General features: G+C 38.2%; 1 protein-coding gene across 1 annotated transcript in view; it reads left to right on the plus strand.

The window, feature by feature from the left end:
• TMTC2 (transmembrane and tetratricopeptide repeat containing 2) overlaps positions 1-24,478 on the plus strand; it is a 423,041-nt gene extending 398,563 nt beyond the window's left edge. Inside the window, exon 12 of the mRNA XM_005884159.2 lies at positions 24,122-24,478. Coding sequence (XP_005884221.1) covers positions 24,122-24,301 — 180 coding nt within the window. The 3' untranslated portion in view covers positions 24,302-24,478. The remainder of the gene's footprint in view (positions 1-24,121) is intronic.

Consider the following 24,478-nt stretch of genomic DNA (forward strand, 5'->3'; position numbering starts at 1 on the left):
GGCGATCAGGGGGTTTGGGCGCTGTCCCCTGTCATGCTGATCCCGGTGCCGGGAGCCTCGCTGCTCCGCTGATCCCGGTGCTGGGAGGCATATTACCCTTTTACTATATAGGATAGAGGCCTGGTGCATGGGTAGGGGCTGGCTGGTTTGCCCTGAAGGGTGTCCTGGATCAGGGTGGGGGTCCCCACTGGGGTGCCTGGCCAGTCTGGGTGAGGGGCTGAGGGCTGTTTTCCGGCTGGCGAGTGACTAAAGCTTCCAACCGCTCCTTGTTTTCTTCTCTTTTTTTTTTTTTTTTTCTGGGCCAGCTTTAGCTCTGAGGCCTCGCTGCTGAAAACATAGATACAATGTTGCGGTCCGAGCCCGGCTGAATGGAAGCCCTTTTCTGGGGTTTTGTTTAGCTTCTTATTTGCAACATAGTATATAGTTGCTTAGAGTTGCAACTGAGAGGCCGGCAAGTGAGGCGGTGAACGTTGGAGTCTGCAGCAAGCAAGCCTCCCTGCTCGCTTCAGTGCCTGGCTGCTGGCTGCCATCTTGGCTGACAGTTAATTTGCATATACTCACTGATTAGCCAATGAAAAGGGTAGCGGTCGTACGCCAATTACCATGTTTCTCTTTTATTAGTGTAGATAGATTGTTCACACACATGCACACACACATATATACATACACATAAGTACTGGTGGTAGCTGAGCCTTCAAGATATAGATCAATCATAGTGCAACTGTACCTACTCCCTTTAGCTGTTTTTGCAGGCTTTATATTTACTCTGCATTCGAAACTACTTTCCAGCTATCTGCTCATGGTTGTACCATGGGGCACTTCCAGCACAACATGTATTCTTTTATTTAACAGATATTTATTGATTATCCCTAACCCTACCTATCCATCATCAGCACTGCTCTAGGTATTAGGAATGAGCAATAAACAAGATAAAGTCTCTTCTATTTACAAAAAAAGATTTTTATTCTGGTGGTGGAAAGGACATAAATATATAACATTATTAAATTATGCATGTTATGAGGGAAATAAAGCATAAGCCATAAGAAAACAAAACAATAGGGGGATATATATACTTTAGATTAGATAATCTTTTTAGCTTCTCTAAAAAGGTAATCTGGGAGTGAAAGAGCAAGGAGCCAGCCATGCAAAAGTGAGGCTAGGAGCAGCTTGTGTGAAAGTCGGAGGACAGGATGGAAAAAAGTTTAGAGCAGAAGGAAGGCCAGTGTGGAAGGAGCATGTGAGTGAGAGAAGGAGAGGCAAGATTTGAGGTTGGAGAGGTAAGTAGGCATAGACAGGAATGACTTTGGAATTTATTTTAAGTACAGAAACTTCTTGGAAGAATGAATTGTAGGGACACACTGATAGCAGAGACAGTTAATCGACCATTGCAGTAATTCCTGCTGTGGACAGTGATTGTTTGGTGCTAGGTAGAAATGAAAAGAAATGGAAAGTTTCAAAATATCTGGCTCCATCCTTCCATCCTAGAACATCTCTTCCTCTTGGATTCTAAACGTTAGTTAGTGCATTTACTCTCCACTCAAGTGGTCAAACTAATCATTTCAGTTACCTTCTCCTTTATTTTCTTTGTCCTCACCTTCAAAACCAGCAGATCACCAAATTCTGGCAGATAGCGACCAAAAATGGCATGCTTTCTTATTCCTTCTGTATCTCTCTTTTCACTGCCTTAGCTCAGGGGTCCATAATTCCTCCTGTGAATTTTCTAAGAGTACTCTAATTGCTGTCTCAGGTCCCTCAGATCTGTTCTCCATTCCCGCCATAAGAGCTGCATCTCCCTAACATGTATTCCTTTCAAATCAGTTATAAATACTCTTTAACTTCTCATGGCTCACAATCTTTTCCCCACTTTTTAATTTTTTTGCTAGAAACAAAACCATTTTCTTAACAAAAGTTTTACCAGAAGCCAAATGTGTTAAACATAAGCTGTTCTTAGCAAGGCTGCCCCTCCCCCCGCTGTCCGTGCATGCAGCCACAGTTCCACAAAGGCACTTCCTCTTGTCCCCTCCTGACCTCCCAGCACCGCTCATCATCCTTGAACTCTCCATGCTTTGAATTTCCATGCACTTTACCTTTTATTCCTTTGAAACCCTTCTTTTGTCCATATCTTCTGCTCTGTTCTTCCCTCTCATGAATTCTTCCTTAAAAACTTATATCCAATATTTCTGTGTACTGCAGTGTTATTTATAATTAGCAACGGAAGTAGAAACAACCTGACTATCCACTGAGAAAATTTGTTAGATTACAATGTGTCATATCATTTTAGTGAATTTAGATAAATTAGGGTATTTCATATCTTTTATATGAATCCTCTTAATCAATATGACATACTGAGAGCAAGACATTCATTTCCATGGCTGAGGGTGATTTTATTATTAATCATCAGATTCTCTTAATGTCAACAACCTGCTGTAAAGGTGCAATACTTTTTTCAGATTTCTACTTTACAAAGGAATGAAACATGACATATTCTCCGTTCCTAGCTGTTTCCCAGGGAGCTCCTAATTTCTTGGCTAAAAGCTTAATTTGTTTTTTTCTTACACAGTAGGTGATATACTTTGGCATTTATTGTAAAGATTTATAACAGTAATGAAATTTTTCAAACTAAATAGAAACAGCCCTATAGGCAAATGAATGAGTATGATTTAATTTTTTCTTTAATAAAATTCTTACTGCACAATATCCACTCAGTCTCCTCATTTTGGATTTTAAATGTACACTTGTGATTTAGAGCCAAACTTTAAGCATATGCTGTTTTGAATTTACTTGTGCTTCTATGAATATATTTCCATTTTTTACACTTGTGATTTAGAGCCAAACTTTAAGCATATGGCTGTTTTGATTTACTTGTGCTTCTATGAATATATTTCCATTTTTTCTCAGAGTCCAAATTCCTCCAGCATTAGCAAGGAAAAATAAATATATTTGTGTATGTGCTCTACACACAGATATTTATGTCTGCTCAGATGCCTTTTGAGAGTAAGCCAGATTAGAGATGTTCCAAGATCTATTATGGTTCTTCTTCAACTGAAGAATTCACAAAACAAATTATGTTCCACAAATTAAATGGAAAAAAAAAAGTGTTGCTTTTCTTTCAGTTTTGGGCTACCTTGCCTGTAAATAATGTAGTTTCACCCTTGATGTGACCCCACCTCCTCCATTAAAGAACCACCTCCTGGAAGTTTGCCCATTACCACTAAAATATTACGGCTTTTCTGAGGTAACCTGCTGTGAAATAGTACCTCGCATTTCTTTAGAGTTTCACAGTTTTGCGAACTGTTTGTATACCTATTCTATTACCTATTTCTTATAATATCTAATAAGGAAAATGGCAACTATCTTTGCAGGGTTGTTGTTGTTGTTGTTGTTGTTTTCTTTTGTTTTTGTTTTTAAGGAAACTGACTGGCCGTGTTGGGTAATTTTCCCAGAGTCACACAGGAGTAAATGCTAAACTGTGGATTAAGGCCCAGGTCTTCCGCCTGCTCTTCCAGAGCTCTTCCCGCTTGCAATTTTGGGAAATGTCTATGGTTTTGCTGTCTCTGAAAATGTTTCCTCCTCATCTGGGGATGACTTTTTCAATGATCACCTTGATAATCTGATATCTCTTTGTTATTGTCAGGAAAGAATGATCTGTCTGAACACAATGTAATTATATAGGAAAAGCAGCTTGGAGAAAAATTCCATTATAATGCTTCCTAAACTAACTAATAAATGTGGGCTAGCCTGTATCTACTTACGTCTGGAACACTATTTCTTTCTCATTAACAAATTCTAGTAAGAATAAGCTACAATTAAGATCACCTATCCACTTATAACACCTAATGAATACAGATAACTGCTACTCTGGAACCTTCTCCCAGAAGGTAAGCATGGCACATCCAAGATGTTAATTGATTAACACATTATTTTATTATTGGATTGCTTTAGTGTCACTGCAGTTCCTATTTTATAATCTTAGTTTTTCTTGTACTTCAGTGGCCAGCTAAAGACAAGTAGATTACATTTTTGATCAGTCTTCATGAAATAGGACTTGATAAATGAAAATAAATCAAGTAAATTAAAATAACAGGCATTTAATATTATTGCTTGTGATATTATTTTGAATCTATAATAATAAAAGTATAATATGCTAATTAGACTGGACGTCCTTCCGGATGACCTTCTGGACAAAGCCAGGGCTGCGAGTGAAGCCCGGTTCCTGGGTGCCTGCCGGCGGCTGGAGGGAAGCCTGGGTCCCGGGTGCCAGAGGGAAGCCGGTGCCTGCAGCCAGGCTGCTCTTGCACGAATTTCGTGCATCAGGCCTCTAGTTCAAAGATAAAACTTCAATAGAATATTCGGTGTGATTAGATAATCATGAACCGTAGTGTTTTGTTTTTAAATACGTAAGCATTATAGTCTTAACCCTACTGCTGTGAGCAATGGGACAATTGTAAAGACATAAATTTCATGTTTCTTCAAATAGATATTGATTTATTTTCATTCTTAAAATACAAAAAGCAGGAAATAAAGGCTAAATTAAGAATAATTTCATGGACCCCCAAATACTTTTTAGTGTGTTTCAGAAAAATCATAGAACATTCATGTCATTGCACAAATACCGGTAGGTATTCTCTATCAATTCCTCTGTCTGTCATTCTTCATCTTTCAGTTAGCCTTATGCCCTTAAATTATAGTTATCCATTCTATGCAAATGATTGAGGCAAACATTATGAATCACTACCAATGTTTACCAAAATGAAAACAATCACTGTATCACCATCATCATAAATTGGAATATTAGAGTGGAAAGAGAAGAGGAAATAGAGTGGAGAGAATTGGGTTTTGGACCTTGCAGTACTGATTGCTGGTTTTGTTACCTGGAACACCTTACTTAATTCTTCAGCATCCAGATCTCTCTGGTCCATTACAAGAATCATGAGACCATGTAAGTATATGTGCTTTGAAAATTTAAAAGTAGCAAGCTAATATAAGGTGTCCATAGTATAATTAATAGAAGACAGACTTTATGACCCCTTAAGACACTAAAATAAAGAAAGTCTAGAGGCTTGCCTACAGAGCCTATTGAACAAATAATTGCATTGAGAATGCAAACTATGTGTCACGTTTAAGGTTAACAGCCATCTAATGCTGTTTCAGTAGGGAAATTGCAGGTTTAGAAAGCAGGTAACAAATCAATATTATAAAGATAATTCCAAAATATTTCAGTTGACAGTAATTCATGCTTGACTAGCTTGCATACTGACATTAGGTCCTTGCAGCTGAGTAGATCTTTGCCACTTTCAGATCCTTAGAGTGTATATATGCCTGTGGGAACACTTGTGGCCACAGGAGAAAAGGTCTGATTTGGGATAGACAGCAAGGAAAGTAGGCACATGAGTCCCTCCTCCATCCTATGAACATCAGTCCTGGTGGCATGAAAAGCATGTTACTTCTTACTCTTTCTGTAAGTGGAAAAAGGAACAAATATATTTGGTTTGTGAAGTAGCAGTGTTTGCTACTCTCATTTGCTGCCTAATGATAAAGGGAGAAACTGGATGGAGAAAAAGCAAATTCCTTCCTTCTCATTTTGTGAGGATGAAATTACACTTAATCTTGGCAAGAAATAAATTGCTCTGTTGACAACATAATACCAACTGAATTTTCACTGAAATATAAGAATGGGATTGTGTCAAAATGCAGAGTGGTCATGCATGTGACAAGTGTTCTTTATAGAGAAGCACTGCATACTTCTGATGAATAAACCGTGGGTGTGTAGTGCTTCTCAATGATAGCTAAACAAAGTGGAGTACTGCTGAAAGTGGAGAACATTCCAGGGGCATGTCAAAGTGTGTCATTGGCTGGCTGTACCCTTTTATTTATGTTGCTTGTCTACATTTGTTGCTTCCTCCCTTGCCTTGAGTTTGAAAACATTTTGAGAGCAAGATTCACTGTCTTTTTAACTCCCCCTGTTACAAAGAATGGTATCACATCCAGGATGGAGACCCCATAATTGTTGATTGACCAATTTTTTTTATTAATATGCCACTCTCCAATTTTGAAACCAGCTCCTAAAACTGTCAAAATTTCAATTACTTTTATTTATTTATTTACTTACTCATTTTAAATATATTTTTTATTGATTTCACAGAGGAAGTGAAAGTGAGAGAGAGATAGAAACCTCAATGATGAGAATTGTTGATTGGCTGCCTCCTGCACAAAGAGAGAGAAACCTCAATGATGAGAATCGTTGATTGGCTGCCTCCTGCACACCCCACACTGGGGATTGAGCCTGCAACCTTGGCATGTGCCCTGACTGGGAATGGAACCGTGACATCCTGGTTCATAGGTAAACGCTCAACCACTGAGCCATGCCGGCCGGGCTAAATTTCATTGACTTTTAGAACCACTTTTATATCCATACAAGCAGAGCACAGATTTTCTCCCCTGGTAGAGGACAGAGTAATGTTCTCCTGAAATGCTATGGGGCTTTCAAGAGGGAGATATGAACCACTTTTCCAAAGAAGGTGGAGTGAGGAACCACCCCCCGCCCCCCCCCCCAAAAAAAAAAAGAAAGAAAAAGAAAACAACTTCAAACTGAAGTCTGGGATTCTAAGTGGAGTCACCTGTACAAGCAGGGTTATCCTGAGCACAGAGTCCAATAACAGCCCTGTGTTCTGGCTGATGAACTGTGCCTGCACTAATATAGTGAAGCAGAGCCTGTAATTGAGTCAGGACTCCCCAGAGGGAATGTGGTGTTTTTCTAGGTTGGTAGAATTATGTAGCAATTTGCAGAGGTAGATACAAATCCTCTCTGGAGAAAAGCAACCCACTTCAGGCCTGCTGGATTCCTTAGAAGATTAAGATCAAGCAATTAATTAACGAAAACTCCAGACCACTAAGACCACAAGGAAGTAACTACCATGAATAAGAGTCAGCAGAAACAAAATATTTAGACGTCCAAAAACTACACAGGTTGAAAAAGAAACAGAATATAGAACATTTTTGTATAAAATATTTTAAAAATAATAGAATGATCTTGAAAGGAAAATGATTACTGAAGTCAAAGCCCAGTGATTAGATTAGTCACAAATGAGACTATTAGATATATGTAAGCCAATTACCTAGGATGCCACGCAGGAAAGGAAAGTGAGGGATATGAAAGAAAAGTTAAAAAGAAACCTGGAGAATATGAGAATATGTAATACCTGTCAGAGTTCCAGAAGTAGAGAGTAAAGTGAATATCCCAGGATTTTGTAGGATGATGAGAACCTGCACAGCACAATATATCCCAAATAAATAGAAATCTGTAACAGGCTCAGCATCCTAATATGATAGAACTAGAGGCCCAGTGCAAGTAGCTCGCTTCCACTTGCCTCAGCTGGCTGCTCCGCCCTCTGCCGCTGGCTCTTAGATCTCCGAGAGCCGCTGCTCCTTTGGTGATGCCGCCACGGCGTGACAACCACAGGCCTTTTATGGTACAGATACTACAGACAAGATGATATCCTAAAAGAGGCCAGAAAGAAAATTTTCCTATGAAGGAATGCTAATTCGACCAAGAGCACATAAAATCAACAGCAATCAGAGAGAACTTCCACAAGCTTCCATCACCACATCTATCAATTCGCATTCCTACCTTCAAATGCTACCTTTTCTCTTGTTATGGATATTTCTAGCTCGACCCAACCTCTTCATTTCTTCACTAGATACCTTTGTTGTCAACTATGTAAGAACAATCCTCCTGATATTATTCCCTCTTTCCCTCTTCCTGTTTTTCTGTTCTCTCTCCTATATTAACAAAATTCCTCCCTCTACCCATTTTTCCCCACTAGCATTTAAACATATTATTTCTCCCAAAACACAAAAACCTCTCAAGCCCATTTCTGCCTCCAGCTACAACTTCATTTACCTCTTTTCCTTTAATAGCAAAAATTTCCATTTTCATTTGGACCAATTCCAAACAAGCTCTTTGTCGAATGATGTCACCAAAACTGCTCTTGTCAAATTACTAGAGCAGCATTCAGCAACATTCAGTCTTTTTGTTCTCAGTTCTCATGTTGTCCTATCAGTAACACACATGATTATTCATTCCTCCTGGAAACACTTTTCTTCACTTGGTTTCCAGAGCACCCTCCCTCTGCTACCTCTTAACTCTGGTCCCTCTTATTCTTGATCTCCTCGGCTGGTTCCTTCCCATCCATCCAATCTCTTAACCTTGAAATTCTACTCCTTTCTTGACCTACTTCACTCTTTTCTGTATACTCATTCTCTCAGCAATCTTGTCCTCTCTCATAGCTTTAAATGGCATTGGTACACTGATGGCTCCCAAATTTATATCTCCACCTTAGATCTCTTCATTGAACTCCAGACTAATCTATCCAGTGTCTACTTAGTATTTCCACTCTTAGAAACCCTTCAAGCTACTAGTCCAAACTTCTTCCCACACCTTCTTCTCCCATGGTCTTTCCCATTGTAGTGAATTACTTCTTCTAGTTGCATAAGCAAACTTCCAGTGCTGCTATCCTTGGCAAGGACATCAACATTGACCTCTAATAATGAAATTGACTCCTTCCTTAGTCTACTTTCAACATGGCATTCAGAGTGTAGGTCAGATCATGTCACTCCTGTGCAGTTACTCTCTCATCTCCTTCAGTTCTTCATTCAGACGCTCTCTTCTCCTAAGATCTTTCCAGGTTTCTCTATTTAATATTGTAAACCAGGGTTCAGGAAACTTTGGTTGCAGTGGAACAGATGATAAGTATTTTAGGCTCTGCAGCCATAGGGTCTCAACTACTATGCTGTGCTACTCTAGGATCAAATCAACCATAGACAAAGCATACATGACTAAGTGTGTTTTTTTGCACTTGAAAAGTATGGACATTGAATTTTGAATTTTATGTAATTTTTATGTCTCATGATGTATTGTTATTCCTTTTGAGAGTTTTCAATGTAGAGTTTTAAATACTCACAGTACAATGTATATGACCCATGATTGTAGTTTGTCAAGGTCTTGCCTCATATATATGTTTCTCGAACCCTTTCTTTGCGGTATTTTTTACCCTATCATGAATTACAAAATAATATGCTACATATTTTACTTATTTTTGTGTTTATTATCTATATCATACAAATATAATTCAAATTCATTGGGGTCTGGGATTTTTTAAAAAATATATTTTTATTGATTTCAGAGAGGAAGGGAGAGGAAGAGAGAGACAGAAATGTTAGTGATGAGAGAGAAACATTGATCAGCTGCCTCCTGCATGCCCCACACTGGGGATCGAGCTCACAGCCCAGGCATGTGCCCTAACAGGAAATCAAACTGTGATCTCCTGGTTCATAGGTCAATGCTCAACCATTGAGCCATGCAGGCTGGGCTGAGGTCTAGGATTTTTAACTGTTTGGTGTTTTTTTTTTGTATTGCTGAAGCCCCAATATAGGTGCTCAGTAATTTAATGTTAAATGAATGAGTGAATGAACATATTACCTTTAATAAGGAAGTAAAGTACACAGCCAGGTGTGCTCAGCAGTTGAGTGTTGACCCAGGAACCAAGAGGTCACCATTTGATTCCCAGTCAGGGTATATGCCTGGGTTGGAAGATCCGTCTCCAGTAGGGGGCATGCAGGAGGCAGCCAATTCATCAATTGATGATTCTCTCTCATCATTGATGTTTCTATCTCTCCTCCTTTCCTCTCTGAAATCAATAAAAATATATTTTTTTAAAAAAAGAAAAGAAAGAAAATTGGCTGTAATGGATGAGATAATTGAAGAACTCAAATTTATTTTAGAAATTATAGTCAGAGATCATCAACACACATATTTTAACTATTTGCAGCCTGCAAGAGGCTCCTCATGACTTTCTTATTAAAATTGTCTTATTTCAGTGTTATAAATTTTCTTTTCATTCTTCCTTAATTGCATTCATGTAACTGATATCAAATGGGATATATCTTAATGCATGGAGCCCCTTTGCTTGGGATGGCCATGCTTCCTGTCCCAGGGTTCTGCAGGTTCGGGAGTTAAGTACAGTTATGCAGAGCGGCGTGTGCTCCCTCCTCTGCTGGAGGCTGCCCTTTCACGTGGCCCCTGTCAGCGATCGCGCTCACTTAGCATCCAGGACTTAATTTTCTAAGAACATTGCCTTTATAATTACCATTTAATTCCTACTTGTCTTGGATGAACCACAGAAATTAATAAAGTTCTTAAACTTCTGTCTTTGACTGAAGTAAATAAAAGTGTTAAATTATAGGCATTAGAGCATAGCCTAATTTCTATGAGCCATTTCAAGACACTGAATTTCAATTTAATTATTATATGTAATGGATATTAAGCATTTATGAGACAAATGTCTTACAATTTAATTAGATTAATTAGCAAAGTATTCATAACATGCTTTGTTTTAAGAGTAACTAATATGTAATAGCAGAAAAGATTTTTGCCTCTGGTTTCTTACATGATGTGCCTTTTCTTGTACTTCTAGAGAAGTCCTTTTCGTTCTGCTTGTTCAGACATGAATATGTGGCCAAATGTTCCTGTAGTCCAGTGATTCTCAACCTGTGGGTCTCGACCTCTTTGGGGGTCGAACGACCCTTTCACAGGGGTCGCCTAAGACCATCGGAAAACACATATATAATTACACATTGTTTTTGTGATTAATCACTATGCTTTAATTATGTTCAATTTGTAATTAAAGCATAGTGATTAATCACAAAAACAATGTGTAATTATATATGTGTTTTCCGATGGTCTTAGGCGACCCCTGTGAAAGGGTCGTTCGACCCCCAAAGAGGTCGAGACCCACAGGTTGAGAATCACTGGACTACAGGAACATTTGGCCACATATTCATGTCTGAACAAGCAGAACGAAAAGGACTTCTCTAGAAGTACAAGAAAAGGCACATCATGTAAGAAACCAGAGGCAAAAATCTTTTCTGCTATTACATATTAGTTACTCTTAAAACAAAGCATGTTATGAATACTTTGCTAATTAATCTAATTGTAAGACATTTGTCTCATAAATGCTTAATATCCATTACATATAATAATTAAATTGAAATTCAGTGTCTTGAAATGGCTCATAGAAATTAGGCTATGCTCTAATGCCTATAATTTAACACTTTTATTTACTTCAGTCAAAGACAGAAGTTTAAGAACTTTATTAATTTCTGTGGTTCATCCAAGACAAGTAGGAATTAAATGGTAATTATAAAGGCAATGTTCTTAGAAAATTAAGTCCTGGATGCTAAGTGAGCGCGATCGCTGACAGGGGCCACGTGAAAGGGCAGCCTCCAGCAGAGGAGGGAGCACACGCCGCTCTGCATAACTGTACTTAACTCCCGAACCTGCAGAACCCTGGGACAGGAAGCATGGCCATCCCAAGCAAAGGGGCTCCACGCATTAAGATATATCCCATTTGATATCAGTTACATGAATGCAATTAAGGAAGAATGAAAAGAAAATTTATAACACTGAAATAAGACAATTTTAATAAGAAAGTCATGAGGAGCCTCTTGCAGGCTGCAAATAGTTAAAATATGTGTGTTGATGATCTCTGACTATAATTTCTAAAATAAATTTGAGTTCTTCAATTATCTCATCCATTACAGCCAATTTTCTTTCTTTTCTTTTTTTAAAAAATATATTTTTATTGATTTCAGAGAGGAAGGGAGAGGAAGAGAGAGACAGAAATGTTAGTGATGAGAGAGAAACATTGATCAGCTGCCTCCTGCATGCCCCACACTGGGGATCGAGCTCACAGCCCAGGCATGTGCCCTAACAGGAAATCAAACTGTGATCTCCTGGTTCATAGGTCAATGCTCAACCATTGAGCCATGCAGGCTGGGCTGAGGTCTAGGATTTTTAACTGTTTGGTGTTTTTTTTTTGTATTGCTGAAGCCCCAATATAGGTGCTCAGTAATTTAATGTTAAATGAATGAGTGAATGAACATATTACCTTTAATAAGGAAGTAAAGTACACAGCCAGGTGTGCTCAGCAGTTGAGTGTTGACCCAGGAACCAAGAGGTCACCATTTGATTCCCAGTCAGGGTATATGCCTGGGTTGGAAGATCCGTCCCCAGTAAGGGGCATGCAGGAGGCAGCCAATTGATGATTCTCTCTCATCATTGATGTTTCTATCTCTCCTCCTTTCCTCTCTGAAATCAATAAAAATATATTTTTTTAAAAAAAGAAAAGAAAGAAATCCAACCAGGAAATGACAGTGGCCTGACCTGGGTGGTACAAGTGGAATTAAGGTAGGAAGATGAACTTAACAGTATTTAGGAGATAGAATTTATAATGTTGAGTGTGCTGTAAAGTGCTCACCCAAAGCTACCTTGTCCACAATAAAAGTGTTAGTTTAAGATTTTGAGCAGGATGTGGACCAAGAGGGAAGGAGTGGAAGGCAGGACACCTGGAGGAGGCCATACATGGACTCCCTGCTCAAGCATTTATGAGACAAATGTCTTACAATTTAATTAGATTAATTAGCAAAGTATTCATAACATGCTTTGTTTTAAGAGTAACTAATATGTAATAGCAGAAAAGATTTTTGCCTCTGGTTTCTTACATGATGTGCCTTTTCTTGTACTTCTAGAGAGGTCCTTTTTGTTCTGCTTGTTCAGACATGAATATATGGCCAAGTGTGTTCCTGTAGTCCAGCGATTCTCAACCTGTGGGTCGCGACCCCTTTGGGGGTCAAACGATCCTTTCACAGGGGTCGCCTAAGATCATCGGAAAACACATATATAATTACATATTTTTTTGTGATTAATCACTATGCTTTAATTATGTTAACTAATATGTAATAGCAGAAAAGATTTTTGCCTCTGGTTTCTTACATGATGTGCCTTTTCTTGTACTTCTAGAGAAGTCCTTTTCGTTCTGCTTGTTCAGACATGAATATGTGGCCAAATGTTCCTGTAGTCCAGTGATTCTCAACCTGTGGGTCTCGACCTCTTTGGGGGTCGAACGACCCTTTCACAGGGGTCGCCTAAGACCATCGGAAAACACATATATAATTACACATTGTTTTTGTGATTAATCACTATGCTTTAATTATGTTCAATTTGTCACAATGAAAATACATCCTGCATATCAGATATTTACATTACGATTCATAACAGTAGCAAAATTACAGTTATGAAGTAGCAACAAAAATAATTTTATGGTTGGGGGTCACCACAACATGAGGAACTGTATTAAAGGGTCACGGCATTAGGAAGGTTGAGAACCACTGCTGTAGTCAAATATCAGATCACTATAAGAGTTTGTTGCATTGCCAATACAAAATTATTTTTTGAGCAAGTGAAAATGTATTACTTTGTGATTTTGTAAACCTGTTTGCCATGTCTCACAGAATCATTATGATTTCTTATCTCAGTATTTGAAATGAGTCTAAAAGAAATCAGAGTTGGCATAAGAAAATGAATCATTGGATCCAAAATAATTTATTTTGTTCTACCTTCCTTTCCAAGTTTTGTTTGGGGTGTTATTTGTGGTGTATGGGTGAATAAATGTCCGATAAATATATTTGAGGCCAACAGTTGCTTGAACTCTGGGTCAGTGGGATTGCTTTGTTGATTGCTTGTAATTTGCTGGTTTCATTCCGTGTTTTATATTAGCATGGTAAACACAGGATAAAAGGCAAAAAAGATAAGGTATAGTGTTTTCAAAACCAGAGTTGCTCAGAGAAGAGGTAAGACATTGGTAGAGTAGGTGACGGCAATACAAAAATCTGTATTATATAGTTTTGGAAGCTGTTATAGGGAAAAAAAATGTCATCGAGCCAGTCTTTAAAACCTTCTTATAGATATAAAAATGTGCTGACTCTGCAGGCTTTAAGGAAGATGACTGATGCAGTCTGACTGTGGTGATTTCAGATAGCATCATTTCAGAAATACAGACAAAATGTGCAATTGAATGTAGAGATCTAGAGGGTGATATGCGAGCATACACCATGCGAGTGACAGAAGATCTGCCCTTAAAACTCCCTTGATTTGCTATGAGTTTAGATATGCACAGGCCATGTTTATTGTTACATTTCAGCAGGTGTGACTCTTTGGCAAGTGGAAGGCTTGGAGTGTAGCATGGCTTCACCTTTATTGGTGTATCCTGATGGAATATTTTTCTGAAATGATGTGTGGAGACCTTGCAGTCATTATTTTTCCAAGCATATATCAGCAAAGTCTTGGCCCTATAAAAGTGCAAATAGAATGCCACGCATCAGACACTGTGTTTACAGTTTAATTTTAGTCCTTGGAAAGATTAATAGTTCCCGGAGGAATTGCTTTGCTCCTGCTTGCTGTTTGATCTGATCATCCTAACTCAGAACATTCGCAAAACTTTCCGCTTCCTGCGTGCATGAAGCCTGTGGTGAATTCTCTCAGTGAAACGTGTTTCTTCCTGCTGCAGGGGGACAGTTGCTGCCTTCCAATGTCATGTTGAAATATGCTTGCTCTCAATGACACTGTCACTCTTGGATTAATCCTGCCTGTTCACACCATGGTCCCCATCTGCTTAGTGAGAGGAAAGCAATCTTACCCATCTTTACAGTGTGTGTGCCTAACCTAAATTTTAATCCACTGTTTTGAGGTCTCTGATATCCTCACTCCCATACTTTAAAAAAATGAATATTTTCAATAAGTCTTATTCAGGAACAAATCTGTGATTTCCAAAATACGCAAACTTGTATCTCTTTGTTGACCTCCATCAAATCAAAGCTATTTTATTGGCCAACATGTCAGTCAATTGGAGGACTGTTGTACATAGATTTAAAAACTTCCTGAATTTGATTGTTGTGGCTTCTTTTGAGCTTTACTCTAATATAACTCTGATTTTTGTCAATGCCGTATATCTGTTCCTCTGACAGTACTGTATTTTTTTTATCAGATGATAATTTGCATAGCAAAAAAAGGCCAGAAACCCCCCCCCCAAAAAAAAATTTTAGCTCTCTGCTTCTATCTTCTATAAGCCCAAACATCAACTTCAGTATATCTCTGAAATACATTTTAATAGCAGCATGATTATTCCAGTGACATGTTTCAACTCCTTGGAATGAGCAATCATTTTATTAAATGTATTCAAACTCACGCTTCACACATACACACTTGGATGGCCTGTACAGCTGGAAATTCCTTCTGTGTAATATGATTATGATTGAGAAAGCATGCATATGTTCCTCCCTCCCTTTCATGCTAAAAAGAAATGAATAAAGTGTAGAGTGAATTATGTTGCTTAAATCATATTTGAACTTAGAAACAGGCAAGGAATGTGGTTCAAAAAGAGGAGAATAAGGTGCTGAGGGTTTTGTGAGCGCTATCTCTATTAGCAAGGACATAACGCTGTTTTAAAATAGAGATGATGCTGGCTTGTTGTGCAGATTCTTTCCTAAGCGTCTTTCCTTCCGTGTCTTCAAATTCAGTACATTCTTATTTTTCCCATTTGCATGCACTGTGAATCATTCTGTATTTTTTCACTCTTTAAAGAACTTTTTATTTAATAATTTTACTGCAAACAACGAGTTACATGTTTATTTCAAATCATAAACAATATGGTGATTATATTTTATACAAGGTATGGCCCGGGTCTAGGTTTTCCATTTAGATTACGTGAGAGGCGTTCTTGTGAAATTATGGACACCAGGAAAACCTATGTTTGAAAAAGACTTATCACCAGTGAAGAGTAATTCCTTAGGTCATATTCTTAATTGAGTAGGTACACTTTAAAATCTGTTAGAAATAACCACCACCTTTGAAATCACTCTGTGAGCATCACTCTTTGCTGTCCTCCAGAACTACAGCTGTTGGCATTTTGATTGCCATAAAAATGAATAGCACTCCACACTGTGGCACTCACACCCATCATAAAAGTTAAATGAGCATTCTTGTAACACCCGCTGGGATGAAGCAGATGTGGGAGAGAAGGATTGAGCGCACAGCATAGAATGTGTCACTGACAAATTGAAACTACTCCCTTAATACAGCGTTGTGTCTTGCCTGTCACCTATATCTGTTTTGTTTTATTCAAAGCTATTTCAAAAACACAAATACTGTATTGAAACTGAGAATCAAAATGAATTATTTCTATTATCTGTCAGACTTTGCCTTGTCACTGCTGTATTTCTGGGTTATTTTCCAGTGCTGGATGTACAGTTTGGTAAATCTTTTTGCAGAGGTACTTTCTTCAAAATATGACTGTAGTGAAAATGTGACTACAAAGAGCTGTCATTTCTGAGTTGGAAGCATTGAATTGCTTGTGGGTGTTGGTTTGTTTTTTTCATCACAGAACTTTGTGAGAGATTTTTTTGTTTATTGTATTCATATGTTTCATTTTTATTAAGAATTTTTTCCCCCCACTTTTGTTTGGTCTCCGAAGGGTTAACAGCATGGCTATCTCACTGCTGACATTTTGCTCTCCAAACTAATTGAAACTCACTCTTCTTTATCAGGGCTTCTCTCCACTGCTGGCCCTGCTCTCAGCAGTTTGTTGAAAACAGGTAAAGAAGGGGTAGATCACCGAAAAGAAAATGTAAAAAGCTATTAAGCTTATGAAAATGTTACTAACCTCTCTAGCAATCAGGAAAAAGAAATTTAGCACAATAAGACACTATTTCACAACTTTAACTTTACAAAACTTAAAATGGTCAGATGATGCCAAGTGTGATGAAGGACCCGCAATGAAGAAACCTTTGTTACATGCTGATGCTAATGCAATTTGATACAACCCCACTGAGAGCAATTTGGTAATATCTGGTGAAGTTGAAGGTCCCCTGTGGTCCAGCAATTCCACTCCAAGAAACTCTCCCATAAGTATGTGTAGAGACAGCCCTCTATTAAATAGTCAGTATTTCCATCCTTGGGAGAATGGGAGTCATTCACTGGAATGCATGTGAAAGAACTAAACCTTACATAGATCAACATGGATACATTTGAAAAACAAAATGATGAGTAAAAATTCTGCCAGGGCTGACCCGCAGCCCCTGAATGACGGATGAACAGATTCCTCCAACACAGTTCCACTGTGGGGGAGAGGGCTAAGGGGCTTACCTGGCTAAAGGGTCCAAGCAGCCTCCATAGCCTGCCTCATTAGGCTTTTATTGGAATTTTTATCATTAGATACAATCAATAGGGTGAGTAGTCTTGGGAGGACACATGTTTACATTGTCCTCTAGGCAAGGGCATCCAGGGATGAAGCATAAGGATTCCAGTAAACACCCGGGCATCTGCACAGGCACAGACTTGCTTGGGAAGATCAAGGAATAATTAGGGGCACTGCCTTTGATACACCCCTAAGTCTCCCCTAAGTTTGAATTCGATAAACAGGGCAGGCAGCTTTCCACACACTTCCCTTTTATCAGGATGTCCTCCTTACAAATTTTCCAACCAAGTCTCATGCTTCCCCACAAAATTCCAGTTGGGTGCTTGGTAGGATGGCATCCCATGAAGGATAATGACAAATGGATAAGGTTAAAACTTCAGAATATATGCATTTTTTATGGGTAGACAAAAAAAAAATAAAATAAAAGTGTAAAACATACACTGGGCTGATAAATACCAACTTCTGGTGGTTTTCTTGGGAGGATGGGAGTGAGTTCAGGAATAGGACAGCAAGAGGTATTTGGGATCTTCAATTGTCTTTATAAGTTTTATTTGTTAGGCAAGTAGACAGCTTTTTTATAGTCTCTGAAATTTTTATATGCCTAAATTATCCTATATAATAAAGAGCTAATATGCCAATTAGACCAGACGGTGGACCGACCTTCTGGAACGACCAGTGGATGGGGGGCGAGGCCAAGAGGCAGCCGGGGCTGCGAGGGCTGGGGCAGCCGGGGCTGCTAGGGCCGAGCTTCTTGCATGAATTTCATGCATCGGGCCTCTAGTTTATAATAAAAAAGAAACCTGCATATGGCTTTACTCCTGTGTTTATTCATTCATTTAATCTGTCACCCACCAATCAGTTCATTTACCCATTTATTTATTTTTCCATCAAAAAAAATTTTATTTAACCCAAGAAAAGATGATTAGAACTTAAACCAAGTCGGGAGAAAGGAACAAATTATAATTAGAAGACAGATTTAGCGGAGATTTGGAAGTAAAGTTGCCAAGACTTAACAGTTGGATGTATGTACATGTTTGTGTATGGAGGAAAGCAAGGAATCAAGTCTAATTTATTCAGGTTTCTAGCTTGGCCTTGGACTGTCTGGACAAAAGAGGAGGAATGATATTGAAACTGAGGGAAATGATGTATCTAACTTTATCTCAGGTGATATTATAGTTTTTTCATAAGCCTGACAGACAATCTTAAAAAAAAAACAACTTTAATCCAGTAATTATTTATTAAATATCTGCCATGTACAAGGCACAATAAATATAAATAGAATTCTTAAATTTATGCATAATCTTTTTCATGAATATTTTTCTTTAAAGTTTATACCATTAATTTTTAAGCATCATGGTACAGTTACTGCTCCAGTAAATCCAATTGGGTAAGCAATTTCAACTAAATACAGTGTGCAAACTTCATCAAGTTATTTGGTAACTACTTGAAAAAGATTGAGAATCCATTAAAAACTTCAGACCATGCAAATTCATTTCTGTTATATAATTTATATTCAGAAGGGAAGTTAAAGGTGGTTATCTTAAAAGCATCCCAAGTATGTATAGTATATTAATTGAATATTAGCTGGATAAAGGTAATCTCAGGCATTCCTTTTTTTTTAAAGTTATTTAGTTCATAAAACAGTAAATATGCAACTATATATATATAATTTCAGCAACACTTTGAATGGAAATATTTTTAATATCTATTTTTAAATTTATTGATTATTTTTTAGAGAGGAAGGAAGAGAGAGAGAGAGAAGTTGATTTGTTGTTCCACTTATTTATGCACTCATTGGTTGCTTCTTATATGTGACCTGACCAAAATTCTAGCCCACAACCTTGGCATATTGGGATGACACTCTAACCAACTAAGCTACCTGGCCAGGGCTGAATGGAAATATTTTTATAAAGTTAGAAATATTGGTGTATTATCTCTGTCTATCTTTTTCATAGCTTCCCTTGCCTGTTGATTTACCTTCATAAAAGGGAAGTGGCCACAGGGATAATAATGGGTCTCAAAGAGCCAGTTACTGCCTGGGTTTCCCTGTCTTGCCTAATCAGAATATTTCAACAAGCCCTTGTTTACCCTTCTCTAGGCCCCACCTAAGTCCTCTGTTCAAAGCTCTGCATTTTAGTCCTGTTCCCAATAGGAGCACGAATTCCCAATCCTAAATCTCCTTTTGGTCTCACTGTTCCTGCTCCATAGATATGCTCCCAAGACTACACAATATACAAAGGCCAGGAAAATGACTTTACCTTCCAGTCCTGTGTGCCTAGAAGACCCTGTGAGCTCAGCCTGGCTCCTGAGGAGCCTCAAGGGAATTAGTCTAGTGTCAGACCTTTCTCACCTTGCCTTTGTTCTACCACACCCCAGTACACATCTATTATTTTAGTTTTGCTATTTTCCTCCAATGCTGGAGAAATAAGCCAAAGACCACAGTAAATTAACAATAAAGGCGGAATTCCCTAGAGACTTGAAAAAAGACGTCACTTGTTGCCTCAGCATGGCTGCCAGTCAGCCCCTTTGATGTAAAGCATCTGTTCTCTTCAAGGAAACAAGAAAGTCTGGTTCTTCTTTCTAGTCTGTGAAGTAGGAGGTGGTGTCATTTGTTGTCTGGAGCCACAAGCCCCATGTTACTGGGTTGCAAGCTGCTGACTGCCTTTGTTAACATGCTGAAGATTTCATCGGCTGTCTTTAATAAAAGAGGATGTGTGTGAGGGAAGACATCAGCCGTTGCAGTTGGGTTTCTGTTCTCCAGCCCATGACTCGTGGCTGGCAGATGGCAATGACACCCAATATGTAATCAGACAGACAGTCACCTGGACTTCTTGCATTTCAGTTATACAGTGAAGCAATCTTTAAGGCTGTTTAGAAACCGTACTTGCTCTTATTTGGTTATGAAAAGGCTTTTTTTAATTTCTTCTTCTGTCCAACAATATTTAGTCCTTTACTACTCTGTTAATAAAGCTTCATTTGAATACTTTTACTACCTTAGATAATTTTGGGGGCAAGAGCAGAATTCTGTTTTATGGGAGTTTAGACATTTGATCTGACATGTTTTGTTCTATAGGAACTTCATTCTCTTATTAAGAAAAAAAACTTTGTTTCAGAAGCTGAAAAAGGATATAATCTAGGATCTGGAAATGACCTCTAGACGAGTGCTTCTCAAATTTTAATGAGCGCACAAAGCACCTGGGTATCTTGTTAAAATTCAGAATCTTCCTCAGTAGGTGGCGCCTGAAATTCTTCATTTCTATTAAGCCCCTGGGTGATGCTGATGCCCCTCCCTGAACTCTCATTTTTGTAGCAAGGCTGGATGACCTGAAGGCAGGCAGTCCAGTGGGCATCCACTAAGCTGCCCATGCGATTGCCGTGGAAGGGAGATATGATGGGCTTAAAAGATAAAAACCCCATCTCTGAAGAGAGAAAACAACTATAGAGGGAGAAAGTAGTCTATATCCAGTTTTAGTCATAAATTTTTAACAAGCACATGAAATTATTTATGTCAAATGACACTTTCAAAGCAGTTACCTGAGGCAGTGGATATGTATGTCACATATGAGCACACCAGCATGTCAATTTCATCAGTTTCCAGTTATGCAAATAAGAATCTATAAGTATTACATAATATATGTGCATTGATTTTTAAAATAGCTTTCTTACTCTATTAAAATAGAAGCATTCAAACCACAATGTTTCCTCTGAAAATTGTAATCTATTTATAATTAGATCTTTGCTTAAAAATATTGAACGAGCCCTAGCTGATGTGGCTCAGTTGTTTGGGTGTCATCTAGTGCACCAATGGGCTGCCAGTTTGATTCCTGGTCAGTGCACATGCCTGGGTTCCCCGTAGGGAGTGTAAAGGAGGCAGCCTATCAATATATCCCTCTCACATAGATGTTTCTTTCTCCCCCTTCCCCTATCTCTGAAAATCAATAAAAAGTCTTTTAAAAATTGAATGATTTTCTTAATATGCACATTTTTAGTTTACTTGGATTTTTATTCTTTAGGGGACACAATAAGTATTATGTAAGCTTCCATGAGATCTGTTATCCCACATGAACTTCATAATGTCAATTTTTTATTATTTTTGTTTAATGAGAAACATGCTAAGTGTGGAAAATGCAAAATTAAAGTTATTCCAAAACACCAATATAATTAGCATTCAGACTCATTTTGATAACAGATTTAACTTCTTAATTGTATTTTCTTATAATATTAACTTTTTCCTCCCTAATTTGAAGGTAGAGAGGTGACTCAAAGTATTCCAAGCACAGAAGAACTCAGGCTGCAATTTAAGTAATAATAGCAAAGCCTTGGTATACTTCACCACCTATTTTCACAACCTTCTTTTCCAGGTTAACCTAAGAAAGGCTACAGAGCCACTAAAGGAAGAGCCAGTTTACAAATCCTCAGCATTTAGAGTCAGGAGTCCTTCAGGCACACTGACAAGGAGATTCCGCTTTGTGTTTTTGAGATGATAAGGAAACAGAAAAGAAGAAGAAAAAGATAGTAATCTGTATTCTCATATACTCTTAACAACAACTCTAAGAAACAAGCACTGTTACCCCATTTCTAGAAGAAACTGAGGTCTTATATGCTTACTCAACTTGTCCAAGTGCACACATTTCTGGGTGGAGCCGTCATTGGCACCTGGGCAATGGGATTTGGTAACCTCTGAGTGTTTTTAAAAATCCCCTTGAGTTGGAATTCTAGTTAGGTACAGACACTTTGGTAATGAAGTGATTCAAGAAGTAACAGCTATCCCACAGAGCCATCTGGTTTCTCTCCGCCCAGCCACTGGGCCTCTTCTCTTTCTGTTAAGTAAGGAATGGTCTCCAACCCTGGTTCTCCCTCCCCATTTCCTCGCTTCCTACGCAGGAAGTAGGAACACTTCATCTATTTAGCATCTCTAGTAATTCAGACTGTGAACACACTTCACCATCAGTTTAGTAGCTGTTTATTGGTTGTGATGCTAAGCTCTGTGAGGGGACATCATTCAGAAATGTGTTCAAGCACCAAACGCAAGATAATAGTGGTGGTATGACAACACAGTTCTCTTAGGAAGACAGAGTAGGTGGTGTTATTTTAGGTTTCCAATGAGGAGATAGTCACTGCACATGTAATTTGGAGCTGGGTTTATTTGGAGTGGTGGTTAAAATTAGATATTGACCATCTGTATTTTTCTTGATAAGTGTGGAGTCATCCAGACTAAAAGGTTTTCGAAGGTTAGTAATAGCTTATATTTGCAACATTCTTTTTGGAAAGGATGTTGAAAAGTTGGAGAATAATGCCCAGTATTTAAGGACTTTAAGAGAATTTTGGTATACATCCAGACACATATTATGTAGCCATTGAAATAAAAATTGTAAAGTTTGTATAGCAACATAAATATCACAAACATGCATTTGCTATATCTCAAGCACAGTGAGCCAGGAAAACTAAACTTGACATTTGTAGAGTATTTACAATGTGCATGGACTGTGCTACATTTGTTTATTTTCTCTTATCTTTCTAACAAAGTGCAGAAAGTTGATATTATTTCAATATTTCATAAATGAAAGAACTGAGACACAGATATATTAGGGGACTTCACCAAGGTCATAGCAGTGGCTGAGCAAGAACTCAAATCCACATCTCTGACAATCCATATCTGATCCTTTTTCCCCAGTTGGTTTATTCTGAGCTATTCACCCCTCTCCCCAGCATTGCTTTGGTTCAGAAATAATTGTTTTTACAGTAAAGAGTAGAGTCATATGAATTCAGCTGAAAAATGCATGCATTGTGAAAATGTTAAATCATAGAAATAATTGTGAATTATTTTAGGCGGTATCAGATTTGCCAAGACAATTAAGAGTTGACATCATCTGAAAAATGAAAATATAATCTTAGCATAAACACTTTTAGTTTTATCTGATATTTGAAATATGCATTTATGTAACTGCCAAAATATTAGCTACTCTGCAAGCCAGAAAGTTCCAGGGACAAGACAAGAGCAGTACAGCCCTTATTCATTGATAGCAAGCAAAATGTTTTTTCCTTTGGGAAGGAGTGTTGTTATTAACTAATGTCTGAGAATTTGGGGATGGAAACCCTGTATTAAACTAGTGCTACATAACATACTTTTTTTTAAAAAGTTTGCCTTTCACATGATAACTTTGTATTACAATTACCACACATTACAGAAAAATCTGTTTGCAAATTATTTTTAAACAAATAGCATAAAACTTCTCTTATAAAGGTACCGTATTTTATCTATTATTAGGTGTTTTTAATTCACTGTATTTAGAGTAAACACTTACCATTAGAAGGTTAAAAACTGACTTAAAAGTAAAGACTTTGTCTCATTAAATTACTTGAGCTAGATTTGGAAAGGACTGTAGTGGGTTCATTTGAATTTTTTTTTCCAGGCTAGTTTACCCTGAAAACATCAGTAAAACTTTACAGTATATTTTACTTATTCATGTTTTTATAAATGGTGTGGAATATTGCTAAGGAGAGGGAACAAAGGTGGGGGGTGGAGGGGGTCAATGGGAAAAAAACAAACAAAGGGGCCATCTGTAATACTTTCAACAATAAAGATAAATTTTTAAAAAAGAATTTTAAAAAGTGGGTGGACACAGAAATTTGTCAACTTTTCCCATTTAATATTGTATTTCTTGGTGTTGAGTTGACCAAAAGTTTAATTCTGTCCATCTGAAATTGTATCACTTTTTTCTCAGAGTGGTACCACCTGACTAGGTTGCTAGGTTTTCATATGTAACCCATTCTTTCTCATTAAAGACGAAAACTATTTCTCTAGCTGCCTGCCCTTTTTAAAAAGGTACAAAGTACACAGCGGCTGTTTGGAAACTTTTTTTTCCCTCCTTCCTAGTTATCTTTGTCTGTTTGTATAAATTGCTAAATTGCTTCCATAAAATGCCTCCAGACATAAGGGAATCATTTGCATAAGTGGATGAAGATTTTTGTCTTCCTCCAAGGAAAGCTTGCTATGGCTTCTTAATCGGTTTCCTTCCTCTCTCTGGCCCTAGTATCCGGCTGCGCTGATGAACCTGGGAGCCATCCTGCACCTGAACGGCCGGCTGCACAAGGCCGAGGCCAACTACCTGCGGGCGCTGCAGCTCAAGCCGGACGACGTCATCACGCAGTCCAATCTCCGCAAACTCTGGAACATCATGGAAAAGCAAGGCTTAAAGACTTCCAAGACCTGACACAGGGGCAGCGCCTCTTCCTCCTCCACATTCTCAAGCTGGCTTCCTTAACCAACAGGACTTCCCAGCGGGGCTAGGACAAGAGTTGGTTTGGACTTCAAGGCCAGGGCAGAGGTCACCGAGGTCACTGCCTCTTCTGGGAATATCCACTTAGCTGTTGGCACAGCCTTTAACACC

This window comes from Myotis brandtii, unplaced genomic scaffold (genome assembly GCF_000412655.1).
Source record: "Myotis brandtii unplaced genomic scaffold, ASM41265v1 scaffold82, whole genome shotgun sequence".
NCBI classification, from domain to species: domain Eukaryota; kingdom Metazoa; phylum Chordata; class Mammalia; order Chiroptera; family Vespertilionidae; genus Myotis; species Myotis brandtii.